Source organism: Glycine max, chromosome 15 (assembly GCF_000004515.6).
Source record: "Glycine max cultivar Williams 82 chromosome 15, Glycine_max_v4.0, whole genome shotgun sequence".
In the NCBI taxonomy this organism is placed as follows: domain Eukaryota; kingdom Viridiplantae; phylum Streptophyta; class Magnoliopsida; order Fabales; family Fabaceae; genus Glycine; species Glycine max.
In genome coordinates, this window is record NC_038251.2 from 28,332,410 (window position 1) to 28,355,132 (window position 22,723).

The 22,723-nt window shown below is 30.8% G+C and overlaps 1 protein-coding gene and 1 long non-coding RNA gene across 3 annotated transcripts; both read left to right on the top strand.

Annotated features, from left to right (window-relative positions):
- Nucleotides 1-2,969: 2,969 nt before the first annotated feature.
- On the top strand, nucleotides 2,970-5,400 carry LOC102668364 (uncharacterized). Of its 2 annotated transcripts, XR_005888855.1 has the most exons (4): nucleotides 2,970-4,228; nucleotides 4,498-4,608; nucleotides 4,729-4,814; nucleotides 5,005-5,400. It is a non-coding gene; the product is annotated as an uncharacterized lncRNA (long non-coding RNA). The 2 variants fall into 2 exon arrangements; XR_005888854.1 differs by having other exon boundaries at nucleotides 2,970-4,608.
- Nucleotides 5,401-8,932: 3,532 nt separating this feature from the next.
- On the top strand, nucleotides 8,933-12,262 carry LOC100794164 (tetraspanin-11). Its single transcript, XM_003547585.5, has 2 exons — nucleotides 8,933-9,607; nucleotides 11,555-12,262. Exons 1-2 carry the CDS (start codon nucleotides 9,119-9,121, stop codon nucleotides 11,894-11,896), a joined length of 831 nt encoding a protein of 276 aa, XP_003547633.1. The 5' UTR covers nucleotides 8,933-9,118; the 3' UTR covers nucleotides 11,897-12,262.
- The last annotated feature ends 10,461 nt before the right edge of the window (nucleotides 12,263-22,723 follow it).

Below are 22,723 nucleotides of genomic sequence, written 5' to 3' on the forward strand. Positions count from 1 at the left end.
CCTAAGCATGCACTTGTGTTGTGATAATGTGTATGTTCCTATGCATATGTGTATTTTGTGTATATTATTATTATTTTTGTCGTTGTTGTTGACATCCTTTTTATTATATTATATTATTTTTGGTGGTAGAAAAGTATTATATTAACTTCTTATAGTTAAAATGCTTGAAAAGTTGTCCAAGTCTAGTGTTAGTTTTATGATGACAACCATAGATAGACCACCTCATATCTTGAGTTATATTTGTTTGTTTGAGGTGTTTCTTGCATCGATGGAAAGCTTGCTGAAAAAGCTGCAATTCACTCACACACCTTAGAAACCAAAATCAACTTTTGTCTTACAAAAAATCAGCTCCAAAGTAGGTCACTTGATCATGAAAAACGCTCTAAGTCCCACATTGGACAAAATAACCTCATTAGCCCCTTTCTTTCCCTATATATAGAGGAGACCAACAAGTATTATATGCATCAAAGAATTAAGTGGGCTTAGCGCGTGTTAGGCGCGGAGCCCCTCAACTAATATTTTTATATTTCCTTGAGTTTTCAAACAAGGAAAAATTAGACGACTTGAGATTGTGTTTTAAATCACAACCAAGTTTTTACCATAGTAAGAGTTGTCATGGATATCATGGTGAATGAAACCATTGGGTCAATGTGTTCTTGGGAGTGTTCATGAGATCGTCTTCTTTTTCCTTGTTGAGGAATTGCTTCATTTGAGGTTAGAGGGAGTGGGTTCTCTCTTTTTCATTTGTTGTATGAGTGGCAATAAGCCATAGGTAGATTGTATGATCTTAGTTTTTTTTATTATAGCAAGTTTATTTTCTTGGATGGGTTGTGAATACCCTAAATCACTTTTTTTTGTTATGATTTGGGTGAATTTCATTGTTGTATTCTTTGATGTTCTTGAAATTGAATTTGATAATTGATGTTGGATGCACATGCCTAATTTTCAAATAGAAAATGTTAACTTAGAACACCAAAACGTGTTTTTAATTGATAGAATTAGACTTTGTGTTCTTCATAAGAATTGTAGCCATTGATGTTATCTAGTTAAGGGATTTGATTTCACTCAAAAAAGATTTATATAGCTCTAGATATTGCAAGTTTAGTGAGTAAAGGTTAAGTTGTCATAGTTATGTGGTTAGTTTGTATTTTTCCTAATTTTAGGTTTATAAACGATTGAAAGGGATTTTGAGGTCAACATAGAAGTTTTAGATAACTTTCTTATCTTTATAACAAGATAAGAACCAACTTAATAGGATTATTAAAACTCTAGAAATAATTATTATACTCTATGAAGGTTATAGTAACGTAGGAGGGAAAATGAGTGTGTAATCTTAGTATAATAATGAGTGGTAGTACGATGCATGGTGTTATACATATGATTTGATGAATGAAGTGATGTGATGATATTATTTTGTAAATGAGGGAATGTGCCCATGATTGATATTGTGACTGAATGCATGATGCCTACAAGTATATGTGAAAGTAGTATGTCATGGTATGCGTATGCGTTGCGAAAAATGTTAGAAGAACCTATTCCTATGGGATAGGAATCTCCAAGGGAATTCGAAAATAAACCATGTGCATATGTGTTTGGAAGTGAAGGATGCTTATGAACCTAACCAGAGAGGTCATGAATGAGTTGACGTGTATGACTTTGACCTTGGGGGTGCAACGATTTGAAATCTCTTTCAAACTCATGTTGATCACATGTGTTGGAGTATCCTAGCAAGGCCGAAACACCCTAATGTGCCATCGATAGTGTAATCTCAATGAGAATGATAGTGACATGTTGCCCATTTTTGTATGACAATTCATTGACTACATGTACTCCTGGGCTACATTCATAGTGTTTTCCAAAATGATACCACACGTATATGAGTCTATGGTTCTAATCTGCATTGCATTTCGTGTGTGAATTTGTGTATGGAATGTTTGATTTGGATGAGATATGTTTGTGTTGTGAAACATAATTGTTTATAAATGTATATTAAATCTTTATGACTTCCTTAATATTTTAAATAATGTATCTCACTCAGCGTCTGTTTGTCTTGTTTGTATTTGGGCTAAATGTCACCCTTGCAGATGATTCTTTGTAAGATTATGATGAGGATGCTACATGAGAGGTTTAGGTCTCCACTTTATATTACTATTAATTTTAGGGTTATGGATGCTTTGAAAAAATGTAACATTGGGACATAATTAAGTTTTATTCATTTATCTAAAGATTAAATTAATAAGTAGTTTTTCACCATATTCTATTTAATATAGTTTGTTTGTACTTTGGAGTGCCAAGATTTCTTTAAGTGAAGGATCCATTACAGGATCATCAAAGAGTCTTGAATTGACTATTGTCTCAGAGTTGAAAGTTATGCACCGTGGCGCGCTCTGATTGGAGAGGAAACAAATAATAATACAGACAATTGCATATGCTCCTCTTCCTACGATGAAAGCGACCATTGAGGAATATTCTGCAGATTTAAATGATGTTTTTCTTCTTCTATCATTTACTCACCAAAAATATATTTCCAATATTGCTCTCTCCCATTAATAAATATCATATTATTTTCTTTTCTTATTCTAATTAAGGTCAATTAAAACCTATTTTTTCATTTAATCACCAAAAAAGATATATTTTCATTTTTTTCAAATTACATTTAACTAAATTCCTAAACCCATCTCCTAACCCTAAATTTGTTTGTTATTGGTGAATTTGCTTAAACTTTAAAATAAATATTTTTATATAAGCGTTTTTTTAAGAAGCAAATATTAGACCAATTTATTTAAACTTATTTGTTAAAATAAATGCTTATTTTAATAAAATAAGCAAAAAAGGGTTATATAAAAAGTGTTTATTTAGAAAAAATTAAGTTTAAGCAAATTCACCCATCAATATCTATATACTAAAGTTGAAGTGTGTTGAATATACTAAAATACCCATGGCTGAGAGCTTGACAGCTGTCCATTTTTTTGGTTTTTTTTGTCATTTTACTAAAGTTGGAGTATGATGAATATACTAAAATGCTCATGGCTGAGGCTGCGACACGTGTCCCGCTCCATTTAACAGAATTGGAATTTTGGAAATTTAGTAGGATTCTATACGTTCCCCTTTCTCCTTCTTCACTCCATCATTTTTTTGTTGCCTTCACCACATGTTGCTTCCTAATTGGCAGATTTAACGGCTCATTTAATTCCGCTTAATACTCTTTTGTTGCCTTCGCCACATGTCGCTTCCTGATTGGTGGATTTTACGACTCATTTAATTTTACTTAATACTCGAAATTGTGCGTGTCTTCTCCATTACTCTTTCTTCTCTCTCGTGAGTTTTCTCCATTATTGTGTTTTCTGCCTCTGTGTTTTCTCCCTCAATTTTCTCTTTCTCCATCTTTCTCTTATGAATCTTCTTCTCTTTTCCTTTTATTCTTTTTGTTTCTTCCTTCATGCAGGCGATTCTGGCTCCATGCCCGCAAGTTGCTGAGGACGAGTTTTTACCGCAACACATTCACCTTAGGTATTTCCTTCTTTTTTTTCTTTCACGACAGCTTTGTATCTAATTTTTTTTAACCTTCCTTTTCTCTGCAAGTATTTTCCGCTATGGTCGAAGAATTTGTGAATGGCTTTGTTCATCAAAACGGCATCGCTGTCATAACCCACAATCCCCCCAAAGGTATTTTCTTTGTCTTCTGAATCTTCTTCTCTTTTTCTTTTATTCTTTTTGTTTCTTCCTTCATGCAGGCGATTCCGGCTCCATGTACCGCAACACATTCACCTCAGGTATTTTCTTCTTTTTTTCTTTTTTTTTCTTTCACGACAGCTTCATATCTAATTTTTTTTAACCTTCCTTTTCTCTGTGAGTATTTTCCGCTATGGCCGAAGAATTTGTGAATGACTTTGTTCATCAAAACGGCATCGCTGTCATAAACCACAATCCCCCCAAAGGTATTTTCTTTTTCTTCTGAATCTTCTTCTCTTTTCCTTTTATTCTTTTTGTTTCTTCCTTCATGCAGGCAATTTCGGCTCCATGCCCGCAAGTTGCTGAGGACGAGTTTTTACCGCAACACATTCACCTTAGGTATTTCCTTCTTTTTTTTTCTTTCATGATAGCTTCGTATCTAATTTTTTTTAACCTTTCTTTTCTCTGTGAGTATTTTCCGCTATGGCCAAAGAATTTGTGAATGGCTTTTTTCATCAAAACAACATCACTGTCATAACCCACAATCCTCCCAAAGGTATTTTCTTCTTTCTTTTTCTTTTTCTTTCACTGCAGCTTGGTATCTAATGTTTTTTTTTTGTTTTTTTGGTGGTGTTGTTGATTTGTTGTTTAAATAAGAAAATCTTCCCATATTGCATATGGGAGGAGAATATATGTTAATTTGTTGTCTATGCATGAATATGATGGGAAGGGAAACATCACTTCAGATTTCAGACAAGTTCTCACAAGTTTCCCTGATTGTCAGGTTATAATTACAACATATGATTTCTTTGTTTTCAAATACAGGTGATGGGGAGAAAAAGACCAAAATTTGGATAATATTAGTTGTTGTGGTGGGGCTGATCTGCCTTGGAATCCATATATTTCTGGTATGGAGGTTTAAGAGAAAACCTAAAGGTAATATATTTATTTTCCTAAGTATTTTTTCTTATCCCTTTGATGAATGAATGACAAGGTGTTACATATTGTTTTTTAATATTGACTTCTATATACTCTCTCTTCCTTTCTGTTTGCCAGCATTTCATCAGCTTTTGGTTACAACAACAATAGCGAAATAACAGTCTTTCATCTAACGAGGAGTACAGACTTATCATAAATTTCAGGTGAGTTAGGTTTGGAAGGGAATCAACTCAATTTTAACTACATTCTAGCAGATTATTAACATGGAAAAGTATTCTTACCCTTTGAAATTGCTTAATCAACTCAATTTGGTTTTGTTGTGTGTCTTTGTGTATAAAGTTTTTAATTGTTATTTATATTATTGATTTTATTTTATTATTATTGTGCCCATAGAAAGTAAAGGGGGGAGAAGATCGCAGTGGCTATGGCATGGAGCTGAAGGAGGTTGATAATTTCTGATTGCAGCAGAAACACAACAAAGATACCAATGAAATTAATCACATCAAAATCACCTCTACACAAATATATAATCCCAGCAGAAACAAAATCTGTAGCTTTTATATTGTTTGTGCCCCTAAACAAGTTAGCTTAAAGTAGTTTAAATATTTTTCTGTCTTTATTTTTTTAATTTTAATTTTAATTTTACATGGCACTGTGGCATTTGATTCCTCCCTTGCCAATGGAAGTGGTTATATTTGTTGTTCATACTAAGAAGCTATTTTCAGCTGAGTTATTGTTTGATTTGCTTAATTATTGTTCCTGTTGTAGCTTGAACAAATAGAATGCAGAGTTAGTAATGTTGAGAGAGAAGCAAAGTTGCTAAACGAACAACTGAAACATCTTATATAAGGATCAGCTTGATGAGGTTTGGGAGTCTGATTTGTGGATTTCATAATTAGAATCTTTTGTCCCGATTTTAATTTTATTAATTTGATACTAATATTGTATGCAAGTAACTGTATAAAAATATAATATACATATATCACAACACACATTAAATCTGTTAAAAAAAATATAAATTTGATCCCAACTCATTTATGCACGGTTAATTAAATTATTAAAAGAAAAAAATGAAATATAACAAATGATATGAAAGAAAAAAGATCTAAATTTGATCCCAGATAATTTATACACAATTAATTAAATTATTAAAATGAAAAATGAAATACAATAAATGACATGAAAGAAAGATAAAAATATTGTATAAATAAAATATTATATGAATATACAATTATTTGGCTAAAAATATATATCTTATCTGTTTGTAACAAGAATATGGCAAAAGTAAAAATAGATTTTTTTAATTGGGAAATGTTTAATATTTTGTAAATATAAAACTATTCAATACTAATACTTTTTGAAATACTTGATACTTTGAATGTATTGACGAAATATAAAAATCCTTAATCGTGGCATGAAACTTAGCTTTCTTCGAATACAAAATTCCTTTAATCGTGGCATGAAACTTTCCTTTCATCGAATAGCCGCAAAGGAAAGGAGACACGTGACATGAACGATGAACCACACACACACACCACGTTCTCCGATTGCCATTGGGTCGGTGGTCAATTTTTCATTCTTTCTCTAAGGAATATTGCATCTTCCTATTATAGTTATGCTACTAATAAAATATGAGTCCCTTTACACCTTAGTTATAATAACATTTTTTACAGAATAAAAATACTCTAAAAAGTGTATTATTTAATATATTAACAACATAAATATTTTTTTTTGTATTCTTAAAATCTTAGTAAATATTTTAAGGACACTTAAAATATTTAGTTATTTTTATTGTGTACAAAAACTACCTTAAAACAATAATATAGCTTACTTATAGTGTGTTTAGACAACACCCAAAGTTGATTAGGAAAAAAAACACTAGAATCAATTTTATTTCACAAAATCAAGACGATATCATGAAAAAGTACAAATTATTATTTGTTATTTGGCACAGACTAAAATAAATTTCTTTGTAATTGGTGGTGAAATAAACATAACCAAATATCAAGGAGCGGGTGAAGTGTCCAATGTGGTTTTCGATTTTTCTGTAAGGACTGCGACTATGTGAGAAGATAACTTAAAAAAGAAGATCATTTCTCCTTAAATTACTAAGGCCAAATTTAGATGAGTTTATTAACAAATACTTACAAGAAAATAAAATGAAATTAATTAAAAGGGTAAGCAAATCAAACTCTTTTCATAAGTTAAAATTTATTTATACACCTCAAACTTTTTAGAAACTTTCTTATTTAACTTCTCCGTTGAGTTCAGATTGTTTTGATTTTGTACAATAAAGTTATGTAATCATGATGCTTTTCTTTAATTATTATGTTTTTTTAAAAAAATATTTATTATGGCTCTCAGAACCTTTTCTTTCTGATTTTCGGTGTATTTTAGTTATTTCTCTTTATATTTATGGGTGAAAACAAATTATACTCTGAATTTCTTATTTATTGTAATTGAAAATACTCTACCAACTTTAATGCTGAGATTCATACGGGAGACAAATCACATCGGTAGTACAATGAAAATTAGAAATTTTCCTTACTTTCTCTTTTTGTATTTAATTAATTAATTTATTTATTTTGCTATTATTATTATTATTATTATTATTATTATTATTATTATTATTATTATTATTATTATGTGTTGTTGATTTAACTTTAGCAAATGTGTTTATTTTTAATCTTATTAACTTTTCAACTTATTATATATCCTTTTTGATGTTTTATTTTTTAAATCAGACATATACAATAGCGAGTAATTATATAAAAAATTATCTATTTGTATGCCAATCCCATAATTGATGTTTCCTATACCAACTTTAATGCTGAGATCCACACGGAAAACAAATCACGTGAATAGTGCAATGAAAATTGGAATTTTTCTCTACTTTCTCTTTTTGTATTTAATTAATTAATTTATTTATTTATTTTGTCATCATCATCATCATCATCATCATCATCATCATCATCATCATCATCATCATCATCATGTGTTGTTGATTTAACTTTAACAAGTGTATTTATTTTTTATCTTATTAACTTTCCAATTTATTATATATCCTTTTTTATGTTTTGTTTTTTAAATCAGACATATACAATGATGAGTAATTATATAAAAAATTATGTATTTGTATGTCAATTCTATAATTGATGTTTCCTATCCCAACTTTAATGCTGAGATTTATAAGAGAGACAAATCACGTTGAGTGCAACGAAAATTGGAAAGTTTTCCTATTTCTCTTTTTGTATTTAATTAATTAATTTATTTATTTTGTTGTTATTATTATTATTATTATTATTATTTGTTGTTGTTGATTTAACTTTAACAAGTGTATTTATTTTTTTATCTTATTAACTCTCCAACTTATTATATATCCTTTTCGATGGTTTATTTTATAAATTTACATCATCAACCTTTAAGGTTTGGTTAATCTGAGTGACACGTGCGTATGCACGAGTTACTGACCAGTTTCTTCTTAAAATAAGAAAAAAATTGTTTTTTTGATCAGTTTAGATAAACACCTTAAAAAATACACTTTTCCTTCAGATTGCACAAAACACTTTTCCTCCTTCACAACAACTTTATTTTCCCCTCCTCCGATATGATGACATCTAGTTCAATGACGTTAGCATCAATTTGAAAATAGATATGATACAATGATTTAATCGAACTAGTCATATGTTCGACTTCTGATCTTACCGACTGGCTTGTTTCGTGTTGAGTAGCATGCTACGCCAAGCAAAAGGCATGGCATGCAAGTTAATCAATCAATAAATCATATATAACAACACATTTTCTAGTGCAATGCCTTTCTAAATTTTTTAAATAATAATAATTTAAAAAATAAATACAGTTATTAAAAAATGATAGAATAAAAAAAACTAATACTATAAAGTAGTGGGAGGTTAAGGTAAGTTAAAAGAAAAAGTAATAATTTAAGCAATGGTTTAAAGATAAAATTATCCAATGTAAGTGGAGAATGATTAGTGGAAGATTTAATTTTTTTATTATTTTAATATTATTAAGAATAAGAATAAAATGATTTAAAAATGTGGAGACAAAAAATAGTGATGATACAAAGTTGTATTTCTTTTATATATTGATATAATTTATTAACATCTATAAAGTAGTAAAACTGATTAAATTAAAAATAAAACCCACACTAATAAAAGATATATTTAAGTGAGTTAAAGAAAATATTGGGAACGTTTCTCCTATTTAAATGATTTCTATTATCCTTCCCCAATCATTAAACTGATCTACAAATGTAACTGGAACCACAATTTCAAAACTTTGCTAACACGACTCTTCAAAAGTTCAAGCACTAATTTTTACATGCGTGTCACCCCATGTATATTCCCAGCCAAGACCCTCAGTAACTACATTTCCGTTACCACCCTCAAACCCCATCTTCCCTCGTTCGCATAAAACAGTTACACTTGTTTCTTTCTCCACTCATTTAAGACATCTTTTCTCAAACACCACCCCATCAAAACACACAATGTTCCGCATAAACAACACCCTGGTCGGAATCCTCCACACACTCCCCTTACTCCTGAGTATCGCCGCCATGGGCGACTCCGCCTACATCCGCGTCCACGGCGACTGCCAGAAGGTGCTCCAGTACCCGCTCCTCTTCGGCGGCCTCTTCATATTCGTCATCTCCACCCTCGGCCTCGTCGGCGTGCTGTGCCGCGTCAACGCCGCCCTCTACCTCTACCTCCTCGCCACGTTCTTCGTCATCCTCGCCTTCTCGCCGTTCACCATTGTAGCGCTCTTCGTCACCAGAAACAACGCGCCGGATCGGGCGGGGCCGTCGGTGGGGTATGGAGTAGGGGATTTCTCGCCCTGGCTGCAGCACTACGTCACCGACCAGCGAAACTGGGACGTGGCCCAGAGTTGCTTGGTGCAGAAGCGCGTGTGTCACGGCCTCGCCGTGGACGCTAACAATAATGACTCTCTCGCTTTCAAACGGTTAACTACCACGCAGGTTTGTAACGGTTCCCGTTTTGTACATGTCACGGAAAAACTCAAACTTGCACATTTTGTTTTGAAAAAAAGTAAGAAATAATGGTAGCTTTTGTTTGTTAAAAGCAGATAGCATGCATGTCACTCTGTAATCTCAGTGTTTTTTTTTTTTTTCAAGTTGCTATTCAGCACGAAAGAATATACACATTATTTCTTGCGTAATTAATGTTGATTAAAGTAATTAGAAAAATATAAAAGATAATAAGGCATAAATCACCTTTACGAAAACTGATTCGCAACAATTAGTATTTTTTTCTTTTTGAAAAATAGTATTTGTTACGAATGTGTCTTGCGTCTAAATCACACGACTTGTTATTCGAATCAAATTCTGTCTTTGTTAGTTTTTTTAATCAGGATTTACTTTAGAAAACCACTAACAGTTTATTTCGCTTTTTGTACAATTCGTGTTTTTAGTTTTTGTAACTAATATCACAGTTCTTTTATTTTTTTTACTAAAATTTAAATTTTTTCCATAAAGATTCACAAATTTTAACAGTTAAATAATTTCTATGGTGTCACTATAATATATGTTATATGGTAATTAGATTGTTGAGTGTTGATTATATATATATATATATATATATATATATATATATATATATATATATATATATATATATATATATATATATATATATAGAAAGAAAAAAAATATATTGTTTCAACTGACCTCAAATAAAAATGGGTTAATCAACCCCATCTTAAATAACCAGAATATAAATAATTTTCTTATATTTTGAATTATATCATTATGACTATCACATTTAATATATTATCTTTAATTTTAATTTCTTAAAATTTTATAATTTTTAAATAAAAGTTAACAATTAACATTATACTAAAATGCATAAATATATGTAAACAAATTATACATATTAAAATCTTAATAATAATTTTTTAATTGATCATAAAAATTTATATTCTTTATTCACTTTAGGTAAATGGTTTTTATTTATTTTAACTTTAGAAAAAATATTATTAATTTTTTAATTGATTGAAATACATAAAAATTAATTTTAGGTAAATAGCTCTCATTTTACATTTTAAATATAGATAATAAGAACAATTGGATTGTAAAGTCAAATGTAAAATGAGAACTATTTGCCTAAAGTTAAGTTTTATATATTTCAATAAATTTAAAAAATTAAAATTCATTTTTCAAAAGTTACAATAAATTAAAATTATTCACCTAAAGTTTTTTATGGTAGTTATTTACCTAAAGTGAATAAAGAATTTAGAGTTTTATAATTGATTAAAATACTAATTATGAATATTTTAAAATTTTATACTTTGTTTACATATATTTATATATTTTAGTATAATTTTAATTATTGATTTTTAATTAAAAATTAAAAAAATTAATTTTATACATAAATGGTATGAAAGTAAATAAATGATATGCATTAAATGATTATTTAACCCCATTTTTATTTGGGGTCAATTAGACAAATGCTTTTATAAAATGTTGAAACTCGGTTGTAAATTTTTACTAGTTCAGAAAATTCCTGTGTATCTTAGATTTCCTAATTACCTTCCTCTGTGGCTTAGATAAGATTGAGGCTAAATGAAATAACGATTAATTTTTCTATTTCAATAAATAATAATTCGCGTGAATGGAATAGAAAAAAGAATATGATTTTTATGCATTATCATTATAAAAATAGATAATAAATTTTGATATTTTTTCATATTCCTTTCTTTTCTCTTGTTATATATTTTTTTTTATTGAATATTTTTGAATCGGGATCAAAGTCAGTACGGGTCAATTATAAGACAATTAACATTACTTATTTTTCTTTCTATCTATTTTACCCCCATTTTTTTTATTACATTACTTATTTTTTCCTTCTATCTTTTGTTATATTCATTCTATATATATTTTTTTCATTACATAAATTTCTCCACACAGATCGGGTGCTGTAAGCCACCGTTGCGATGTGGATTCACAAAGAAGAACGCTACGTTCTGGGAAGCGCCAAAAGCGGGTCCATTAGCGAACGACACTGATTGCAGGACATGGAGCAACAGACAAGACAAACTGTGTTTCAACTGCGATTCGTGCAAAGGAGGAGTGCTGGCCAACATCAGAAGCCAGTGGAGACATCTCACCATATTCAATGCATGCGTGCTCGTGCTCGTCACCATCATCTATGTCTTGGGCTGCTACGCCATCAGGAACAATCGGTTGGAGTACTCCAACTACACCACCCAGAGAAAGATCAGAATGAGAATACCCTCCACAGTAATTTGACCATTGAAGCCATACATGCGCTTTCTCATTTGTGTGCATGTTACTATATACTATACTATTACTAGCGAAGACGTCTCTAATGCAGTAGCAGTAATAGTAGTACGTATTTTATTTTATTTTCTCTTTCCACCTCGTCAATTATCTTATCAATACTTGTCTTTCTCTTCCTTCTTTAAAAATTTAGAATAATGATACTTGAATATTTCTTTATTTTAATTTTTTTTCTAATATCTCTTATTTATTTTTATTTGTTTCTTTTTATTATTACATCATAAATCCTCTTGTACTTATATTAATTTTTTTTTCTCTCATTCAGTGTCTAATAGTATTGGGGTTGCATTGATTTATCTTTTTTCAAAAATTTATACATAAAATGATGTGTACAATATATTTTCTCTCATCAAGGATTCTCACTAGCATTGTTTTTCACCATTTATAGGTAGCAATTAATATTCGAAAATGCTCCACATAATCGTTTTTTTTTAAAAAAAATAGGCGTAGGTAATAGACTGATATAGGCAATATTCATCAATATGGTAAGCGGTAGTAGCATGCCAAACTCGTGTAATGATTTGTATACATATATAAATGGTAGACAAATTGTATCAAAAAAAATTGGTTCAATAAAAAGAGACAGGAAGAGAAGAAAAAAGTGTATGATATTTGTTAATGTGAGAAGAGAGATAAAAAAAATAGTACTGTAAAAGGCGTTATGAAAAAAATATAGTGTATATATAAATAGGTTAAATTAGTAGTTGGTCTTCTAATTTATTTTTTAGGTTTGATTTAATTCTTTAATCTTTTTAATCAATTTAATTTGATCTTATTGTATAGACGAGGCCAATATTATTAAGAAATGGTACTTTGTGGATGCTTAAACCTACTTAGTAATGGTTTTGAACCAGCACAATTTAGACATCAAATTTAGAAGATATGACTCTTAGTAATGGTTTTGAACCAGTACAAAACGCTCATTTAGACATCAAATTTAGAAGATATGACTACTCAAATTAATCTAGTCAGTAAGACAAATTGATTTGATTTTAAAATTAGATAATCAAATTGAACTCAAAAGAATTAGAAAACTAAATTAAACCAATTTTAAAAATTATAGGATCAAATTGAACCAGAAAAAAATAAAAGACTAAATCAAACATAAAAAATAAATTACACACAAAAAAACTAATTTAACCTATATAAATATTACAACTCTCTAACTAAAAATTATGCTATTTGGTTTCATACTACATTTTTTTATAATATTAATTGATATGATCTTAATATAAATTTTAAAAGAAGTAAAATGGATTGTTTTTTTGGTAATGCAATGGATTTTAGATTTATAGTTGAACTCAAATTTCTATTTAAGTACAATAAATAAATGAGTAAATAATGTATGTAGTGATAGTGTGAGGATTTTATATTATCATATTCAATCACAAATTGACATAAATTTGTTAATTTTTATAATAATTAATTACCTTGTGTTATATAAATGATAATTTTTGATTGATTGTGTAATTTTTTTATATTTAAGTTCTAATTATAAATAAATAAAAATTGATTTGTTTTATGATCAAATTCTATTTTTTTAGATTCCAATTTCCAAAAAATATGTTCCTATACTTGATTGATAACCATAGAAAGACGTGAAAAAAGTCTAAACATGATAAATGGAAGAAAAAAAAGGAAAAAGGTAGATACAAAGTGACATATTTAATAAATAATATGAAAAAAATGAAGAAAAAATAGGAAAAAAACGAAGTAGAAATGATATAGAAGAAGAATTAAATGTATGTTTATAATAATCCAAATGAGATAGAAGAAGGAAGGGTGTCATTTTTATTTGTGCCTTTCTATTTATAATCGAAACTCAAATGTTAAAAGCTTTATTTTGGGTCACTTATCGTCTTAATAACTATCAAGAAAGTAATTTTCGAAACCCATTTCAATATCATATTACGTTACAAATAATAGTGCACATGTTTGGTAGAGATTTGACAAGTTGAAAAGCACTCAAGCGCTTGAGAAATCCTCCCTTAAAAGCTACCTCTCTCTTGAGGCTAGAACAAGCCACCTAAGTACTCTTGAGCATACATTCTAGTTGATGTGAGACTTAATTTAAGAACCCTATAATACCCAAGTTCTTATCATACACCATCCTTGAGAATCAATATCTTTATTGACTGTATTTTCATGACACTTTATTCAACTTTTTCAGTTAGTCATTTTGTTAGTATTTTTTTAAAAACATCCACAACCAGTTATGATAACAATTGATGATAAGCACACCCAAACAGACTTTGTTAATATCCTATACTACTTAATGTGCAACTTAGGCACCCTATAATACCTAAGTCCCTACCATTTTTTTTTATCAGCCAAGTCCCACCATAGCAATGAGACACCGACAACCTTATGGCTAGATTGTCGGTTAGATTATGTGATGTTTCAAGTCAACCTTTCTCCATATATATTTATTTTTGAGATGCCAACAACCAGCTTGATAAGCACCTAAGCACTTGGAGAACCCTCCCTTAAAAGCTAGTTGTCAAGGGGGAGAATACAATCACTTGCTTACTCCACCAGACATATCCCATACTAATCAATGTGAGACTCAAACACCCTACCCTATGATACTGAAGTCCCTATCACAAGTTCACTAAATCAATAGGAAACCCATGCAAGTACAACATGCTCACATTGCTTATGATAGGATAGCTATGCTCCCTATTTTGTTGAACAATAGGAATGAAAGGAAATGGTGAGAGTACACAAACATTGAGCCTGCTTTGGGAAAAAATACAATATAAAAAGAGTAACATGACAAACAAGCTTTGTCTTATAATTGTCACTATCGATTCATAAAACAAAGAGGCTTAAAGGCTTACACAAAAAAGATGTGATAACTGTTGGATCAAGTGGCCTCAGAATAATTAAGAATGGGAGGTTGAATTAATTATTCCTAAATCTTTACTAATTAAAAATTTACTCTTCTAAGGCTTTTACTATGTTGTTAAGTAAATAAAAAGTAGAAAAGAAACTTAACCAAAAGTAAAAACGGGACATAAAATGCACAGCGAAAATTAAAAGAGTAGGGAAGAAGGAGACAAACACGCAAGAGTTTTTATACTGGTTCGGCAACAACCCGTGCCTACATCCAGTCCCCAAGCGACCTACGGTCCTTCAGATTTCTTTTCCAACCTTGTAAAAATCCTTTTACAAGCAAAGATCCACAAGGGATGTACCCTCCCTTGTTCTCTTTGAACAACCTTTCCTATAAAAATGGGAAATGCCCTACCTTTGAGTGCGGTTTGAACTATTGATTTACGTAATTGGAAGTAACCAACTAGGTTTACGGCGAAACCTAGAAATCGATCACTGATCCAATTGGAGTACCTCTACAGGATAGACCTCAACAGAAAACTGAAGAGTAACGGCAGCAAGTGATTGAGTTCAGTAGTTCCTCATATAAAATTATTGACTCTCGAGATATAGTAATATGGAGAAGACAAAATTGTTTCAAGCACCGACAGAACCGGAAGCACCCTTTGTTTCAAAGGATGTACCCACCACTAGAACTGATCCACAAGAGATGTACCCTCTCTTGTTCTCAGTCAAACCCAAGTAGATGTACCCTCTACTTGTACCACAAAGGATGTACCCTCCAATGTGTTAAGACAAAGTTCTCAAGCGGTTAAACCTTTGAATCTTTGTGAATGGGGATACAAAAGAATTCTCAGGCGGTTAGTCCTTTGAAATCTTTTGTATATGGGAAAGGGAAGAATCAAAAGAATTCTCAGACTGTGTCGTTTTGAATTCTTTGACAAGGGAGAAGGGAGACACAAAAGAATTCAGACGGTTAGTCCTTTGTTCTTTTGGAAAAGGGAGAAGAGAGACACAAAAAGAATTCAGGCGGTTAGTCCTTGGCGAATTCTTTTTGGCAAAGGGAGAAGGGAATGAAAAGGATGAATAGCACAAGTTTTCAAGGTTTAGAAAACCAGAAAACTTTGGAAAGCTTTTGGCAAAAGGAAGAAGAAGAAGTTCAAAGAGACTCAGAAATCAATGTGGAAAAATTGCTTGTGTAAAAAATGAATTGGAAAATATAGATGTATATCATATATGAAATGCAAAACTAAGCATTGCTTTTATAGACTCTTCATGTCTGGTCAAGAGAACCATTAGAAGAGTTATGACCTTTTAGAAAAACTTAAAACCAATTTGAAAAAGTCAAAAACTATTTGAAGGGTTACATCTTTTGATTTGTTCAAAAACTATCACTGGTAATCGATTACCAAATCAGTGTAATCGATTACACAAAGCTTTTTTGTGAAAGGATGTGACTCTTCACATTTGAATTTGAATTTCAACGTTCAAGCACATTGGTAATTGATTACCAAAACATTGTAATCGATTACAACATTTTGAAATCAATTGGAACGTTGTAAATTCAGTTGAAAGCTTTTTGAAAACCATTTTGCTACTGGTAATTGATTACAATAATCTGGTAATCGATTACCAGAGAGTAAAAACTCTTTGGTAAAAAGGTTTTGAGAAAAATCCATGTGCTACTCAGTTTTTGAAAAAACTTTTTCATACTCATCTTGATTAAGTCTTCTCTTGATTCTTAAATCTTGAGTCTTGAATCTTGATCTTGATTCTTGGAAGCTTGAATCTTGAAACTTGATTCTTGAAATCAAATTTCCTCTTGAACCTTGAAGTGTTCTTGATTCAATCTTGAACTTATTCTTTGATTCTTGAGATCATCATCTTTGTTATCATGAAGTGTTCTTGACCTTTGAGCTTTTTGTCATCACCTTTGTTATCATCAAAACTTCTTTGAATCAATCTTGATTCATCATGAAGCTTGCTTCTACAATAACTTGAACTTTTGAAAATGTCAACGTATCATCATACAAATGAAAAAGTTGAGCTAACTTGCATTCGTATCACTACTAAAGGATAAAAAACATATTTAATGGTCCAAAAATACAATACATTGTATATAATGCTACTGGTATTTATCTATTGCATATTCAATGTAACGACATTTAAATGCAGAGAAATGAAGCACTTTAAAGAGTCCTTCCATTAATGTTTCTTGAGAAAAAGATTATAAATAGCGAGAAGAAGACATTTCTTGATCATTGCATATTCAAAAGTCACATTTGTTCAATTTCCAACTATCTCACAAGTCTTGTTCCTTTATTGTAAATATCTTAGAAGAAAAACCTATTTTTGTGCTCAAAATATTTCATCCAACTTTGGTTATTTGTAAACCTTTTTTTATTTAAACACTTGTAGTGTGTTTGGTTGAGAGAATGAAAATAGAGAAAATCTATATAAAGCCTTACAAATGAGAAGGCCTATGAAATCCCTAAAATTCCCATGCCTGAGAGTTTGACACGTGGCACATTTGCTAGTTTTTTGGGCATTTCAGCTTTAGTCTTTAACTTCTGTTGGTGGATGCAAGTGGCTTCTTCTCCAGCCTTTTCCGATCATTTCCCCACCAACTTCAAACCTGCTTCCTTCATTTGTCATTTCCCCACCAATTTGCTTCATCTATTTCCTTTCTTTCTTCTTCATCTTTGTCTCCTCTTCACTTCCACTTTTTGCTTTTGATTTCGGTTGAGTTTTTCAACTGCCGAGGGCTTCCATTTCGTGTTTGCCATATGAGGTTTTGCTTTTGTTTCCTTCATGCTTAAACACTTGAAGTCTTCTTGCTTCTTACGTTTCCCATTTGTGTTTCGTTAATGTTGTCATGCATTTTACTCGGTGTTTTCCAGTTTTTGTTTCTTTTTGCTGATATTTCTGATGATGTTTTTTCATTTTGGTCACCTGGAATATTGTTTGATTTCTTACATGTTTGGTTGCTTATGGATGTTTTTGTGTGTTGTTGTTGATTTGTTGTTCTCAGATATCAACGCCTTTTGCTTTGTTTGTGGTTTTCCCTCTTATGAGCTGATCGACGAAGAAGCATCCACGAGGCAAGTTTTATTTTTTTTTTGTTTTGTTTTTTGCATGTTTCATGGCTATTTTTTTTCTGAACCTGATATTTTTGATGTTGTTTAGTGTTTGACAGAATAGTATACGAGGTAAGCTATGTGGAAGCAATGCCTTCCAAGATTATTTTGATGATGCCAAAGAATCAAGAGTCAAGCAAGTTTCAAGAATCAAGATCAAGATTCAAGATTCAAGATTCAAGTAAAGAATCAAGACTCAAGATTCAAGAATCAAGAGAAGACTCAATCAAGATAAGTATTAAAAGAGTTTTTCAAAACATTGAATAGCACAAGAATTTTTCAAAAAGAGAAATCTTTTACCAAAGACTTTTACTCTCTGGTAATCGATTACCAGAAGGCAGTAATCGATTACTAGTAGCCAGCATTGTTTTTAAAACTGATTTACAAAGTTGTAATCGATTACCATAATCATGTAATCGATTACCAATGTTTTAAAACGTTAAATTTCAAATTTTCAAGAGTCACAACTTGTGATAAAAAAATTTCAAATCATTTCAAACTTGTGTAATCGATTACACAATACTTGTAATTGATTACCAGTGTTTCTAAATGTTTTGATTTTCAAATTTAAACATGAAGAGTCACATCTATTGATGTGTAATCGATTACACTATGATGGTAATCGATTACCAGTGACTAATTTCGAAAAATAAATTACCAAAAGTCACAATTCTTAAAGTGATATGTTTCTGAAGAGTTTTTCAAAAGTCACAACTTTTTAAGTGACTAGTTTTCAAAAGAGTCACAACTTTTAAAAGTGACTAGTTTTAAAGAAATTGCCAAGAGTCACAAACTTTAATTTGAGTCATCAAATGATTATAAATATGTGACCATGGCATGAATTTCAAGATACTGATTTCCTTTTATGCATAACAGATTTCCTTCATCTTTCTAAAAGTTTTTGTTCAATACTTTCTCTTTCAAGAAAAGTTCATTGATCAAAAACTTGTGCTATTCTTTTTCTTCATTCCTTCTCTCTTGTCAAAAGATTCAAAGGACTAACCGCCTGAGAATTCTTTTGTTTCTTCCCTTCTCCCTCTTGAAAAAAGATTTCAAAGGACTAACCGCCTGAGATATCTTTTTCCCTTTCCCTTTAAACAAAAGATTTTCAAGGACTAACCGCCTGAGATATCTTTTGTTTCCCCTTACAAAGATTCAAGGGCTAACCACCTAAGAATTTTTTGTCTTAACACATTGGAGCGTACATCCTTTGTGGTACAAGTAGAGCGTACATCTACTTGGGTTGTGATATTGAGAACAAGAGAGTGTACATCTCTTGTGGATCAGTTCAAGTGGAGCGTACATCCACTTGGTTGTTCAAAGAGAACAAGGGAGGGTACATCCCTTGTGGATCTTTGCTTGTAAAGGATTTTACAAGGTTATTGGAAATCTCAAGAACCGGTTGTTGCTTGGGGACTGGATGTAGGCACGGGTTGTGGCCGAACCAGTATAAATCTCGTGTTTGTCTTCTTCTTCCCTACACTCTTTAATTTCCGCTGTGTACTTTTTATTTTCGCTTTACTTTTGTCTAAGTTATTGTTTTTGTTCTTTACTTCCTCATAACTTAGTAGTAAAGCCTAATTGAATCTAGTAACATTAAGAAGGATAAATTTTTAATTAGTCAAGACACGTTCATAATTAATTCAACCCCCCCTTCTTAATTATTCCGAGGCCACTTGATCCAACAAGCTAAGTAAGATATAATGCTCATGCCTTTTACTCAGTGTTTTCCAGTTTTCGTTTCATTCTGCTGATTTCTTCAGGCAAACACGAGAATTTGCCATTTTTTTTCTAACTATGCACGTTTGGTTGTTAAATATTTTTTTTCGCTCCCTTGCTTGCCTAATGTTATTTGTTGTATGTGTTGGTTGTTATTTAAACAAGGCCAAGAAAATCACAAAGTAGGTAAGGTGTTATTCACACGCTTAAATTTTACTTCATATTTATGTATGTTTGGTTATTGACTGGTATTTTGCATTCCTAATTTTTCTGATGTTGTTCAGCATGGGTGAAATGTTTTGTTTCTTATAGATACCATATATTGTTCAAGCACTTGCAAGGTTTTAATTTTGTTTGTTGTTATGCATGTTTTCTTCTTAACTAATAGTTATTTTTTCTTACTGATTTTTCCACTTTGTTTTTGGTTCCTTTTTTATTTTCCCGCTTACTAGGCTATCGATGAAGAAGCATCCAACAGACAAGTTTTTTCTCATTTTGTTGTTATGCATGTTTTTTCTTAACTAATAGTTATTTTTTCTTACTGATTTTTCCACTTTGTTTTTGGTTCCTTTTTTATTTTCCCGCTTACCAGGCTATCGACGAAGAAGCATCTAGCAGGCAAGAATTTTTCCCTTTTGCTATTATGCATGTTTGTTTCGTTACTATTTTTCTCTATTTGCAAGGTTTTAATTTTTTTTGTTGTTATGCATGTTTTCTTCTTAACTAATAGCTATTTTTTCTGGTTGTGACATTGATCTTGGCTGCCTGATATGGTATTTAAGAATGAAACTATGCATGCTTTACATTTTCAATAACATCTCTCTTTTCTTTTTCTTGGCTGATATAATGCCTATCTCAGATTTATTATTTTTGAACAGTTATGATTTTTAGACAATCCATTCTTCTTAATTTTATTTTATTTTTTACAATCATTCTCCTTAAAAAATAATATTTTGTTTGCTTTCAATAAATGAGCAAAACATAGACACAGAGTTTTTTTATAAAGATGCATATAAAATTAATTCAAATTATCCATAAACTGCAATTGAAAGATAGTGACTGCTATATTCACCCCTATTGTTGGTGGTGTTGTTTATGCTAGTCTAAGATAGTGACTACTATAATTGACAAATGTATTTGCCAACAATATGAGGTTTTGTTAATTATTCATTACATATGCCCTGCTTTCATGTATGACATGCTTCTATGTACATATATTTTTGTGATGTTTGATTGGATAATTCTTACTATGCACCAATCTGGTTTCAATCCTGATAGTGTTCCTATGCCAATAGTTATGCTGGTATAAGATGGTGGCTGCTATAATTGACAAATGTATTTTCCAACAATCTTAGCTTTTGTTAATTATTCATTACATATGCCCTGCTTTTATGTATTCCATGCTTTTATGTACATATATTTTTGTGATGTTTTATTGGATAATTCTTACTGTGCAGCAATCTGGTGACAATCCTCATAGTGTTCCTATGCCAATAGTTCTAATAGATCAATAATCAGATTGTGAAGCAACAATTGTGCAACTTAGCTTTGGGGATCGCCTTGGAGCTCTTCTTGACATGGTGATTTGGCTACTGGAAACTAAATTATACAATATCCAAAATTTCCAAACTAGTTGGATATCTTTGATAGGATGTCCTTTAACTACAATTTTGTTATTTAAGTTATGCTCTCACTATGTGATTGTTAGATAAGATTTATTCAATTTATGAAGGTCCTAAGATTTGCTTTGTTTAATTATGTATCCTCATTATACATTTTTTTCTATTAATAAAACACACATATGATAGAGCAAATAAAATTTGATTATAGTTTTATGTTGTCTACTAAGTGGCTTTCTTTTTCTTTAGAAGGTCTTCTTTAGAGGTTTAATCTTTTATTTCATTTTCACTGCATCTTGGTATCTAATGTTTTTTATTTTATTTTTTGCTACAGCAGGTACTATGTTCCAAGACATTACTATGTTCTCATTTCATACACTTTGTAGTGGCCCATGATTTCTCTATAATGTGTTATTGATAACTATGTTTAAGTTTCTCAAATTCCATTATTGGTTTATGCAATTGATTTAATTTGAATCTATAGCTATTCTAGTGACCAAACTCTTCTGTTTAAATTATTTGATAACCATGTTTAAGTCTACATTGATATTGTCTTTATAATCTTCTACAACAACCTCCTTCTCCTTGGATGAACCAAAGGCCTCCACTTGATGTCAATGTTGGTGAGTTTTATATAAATTCAGGATAAAGTGTTTAATCAAATCGCTTTGCAATAATGTAATGATGGTGTGGAACTGTAGCTATGTAGCTTATGTGGAAGGGAGGGATGAGGTAGACAAAGGAACTTCTAATACACAGGTAAACAAGTCAGTTAGGTCTGATAGAATAATGTTTCCTCTGTCCTCTGTTGTCAAAATTTAAAGAGACCTCATCATGGTAGAGTTATTTTATAAAGCCAGCAAACATTGTTACTGTTGTTGCAAAACATTTTATAGGTATTTTGGTCAAGAATGTCAAACTTGAGCTTAAATCCATTACATTTAGATGGTATTGATGCTTTAAAAAGATCCAGGACTTCTTCATGAGGGAAGCGAAAACCCCATGATTTGACTTCTCAATATAATGCTGGTGGATATATACCTCAGCTAGGGATGCTGCACATGGATTATTATTATTATTATTATTATGTAGGCGCTAGCTGAAGGCTCTTTTTTATGTTGTGATGACACATGTCTTCTTCCTACTCTCTCTTAATTTGTGTTATTTTTTGGTTTTGTTGAATTATTGTTATTATTATTATTATTATTAAAGAAAGGTCAGTTACTTTGTGGGCTCTCTTTTCTTTGTATGTAGTTATGATAGACTTAATCATGGATAGTGTTATGCATGATGTGTGAAGTGCAACAAGAGTGTTGTACTAGAAAATGGACCATTCAAATGTTCATGTGGCAAATACAATGAAGGGAGAATATGAAGGTTGTGTACTTTTAGTTTACCATTACACATTAAATTACATTTCATTTTATTGTTAAATTCTTTTGTGAGCCAATTGTATTTGTGTGTAA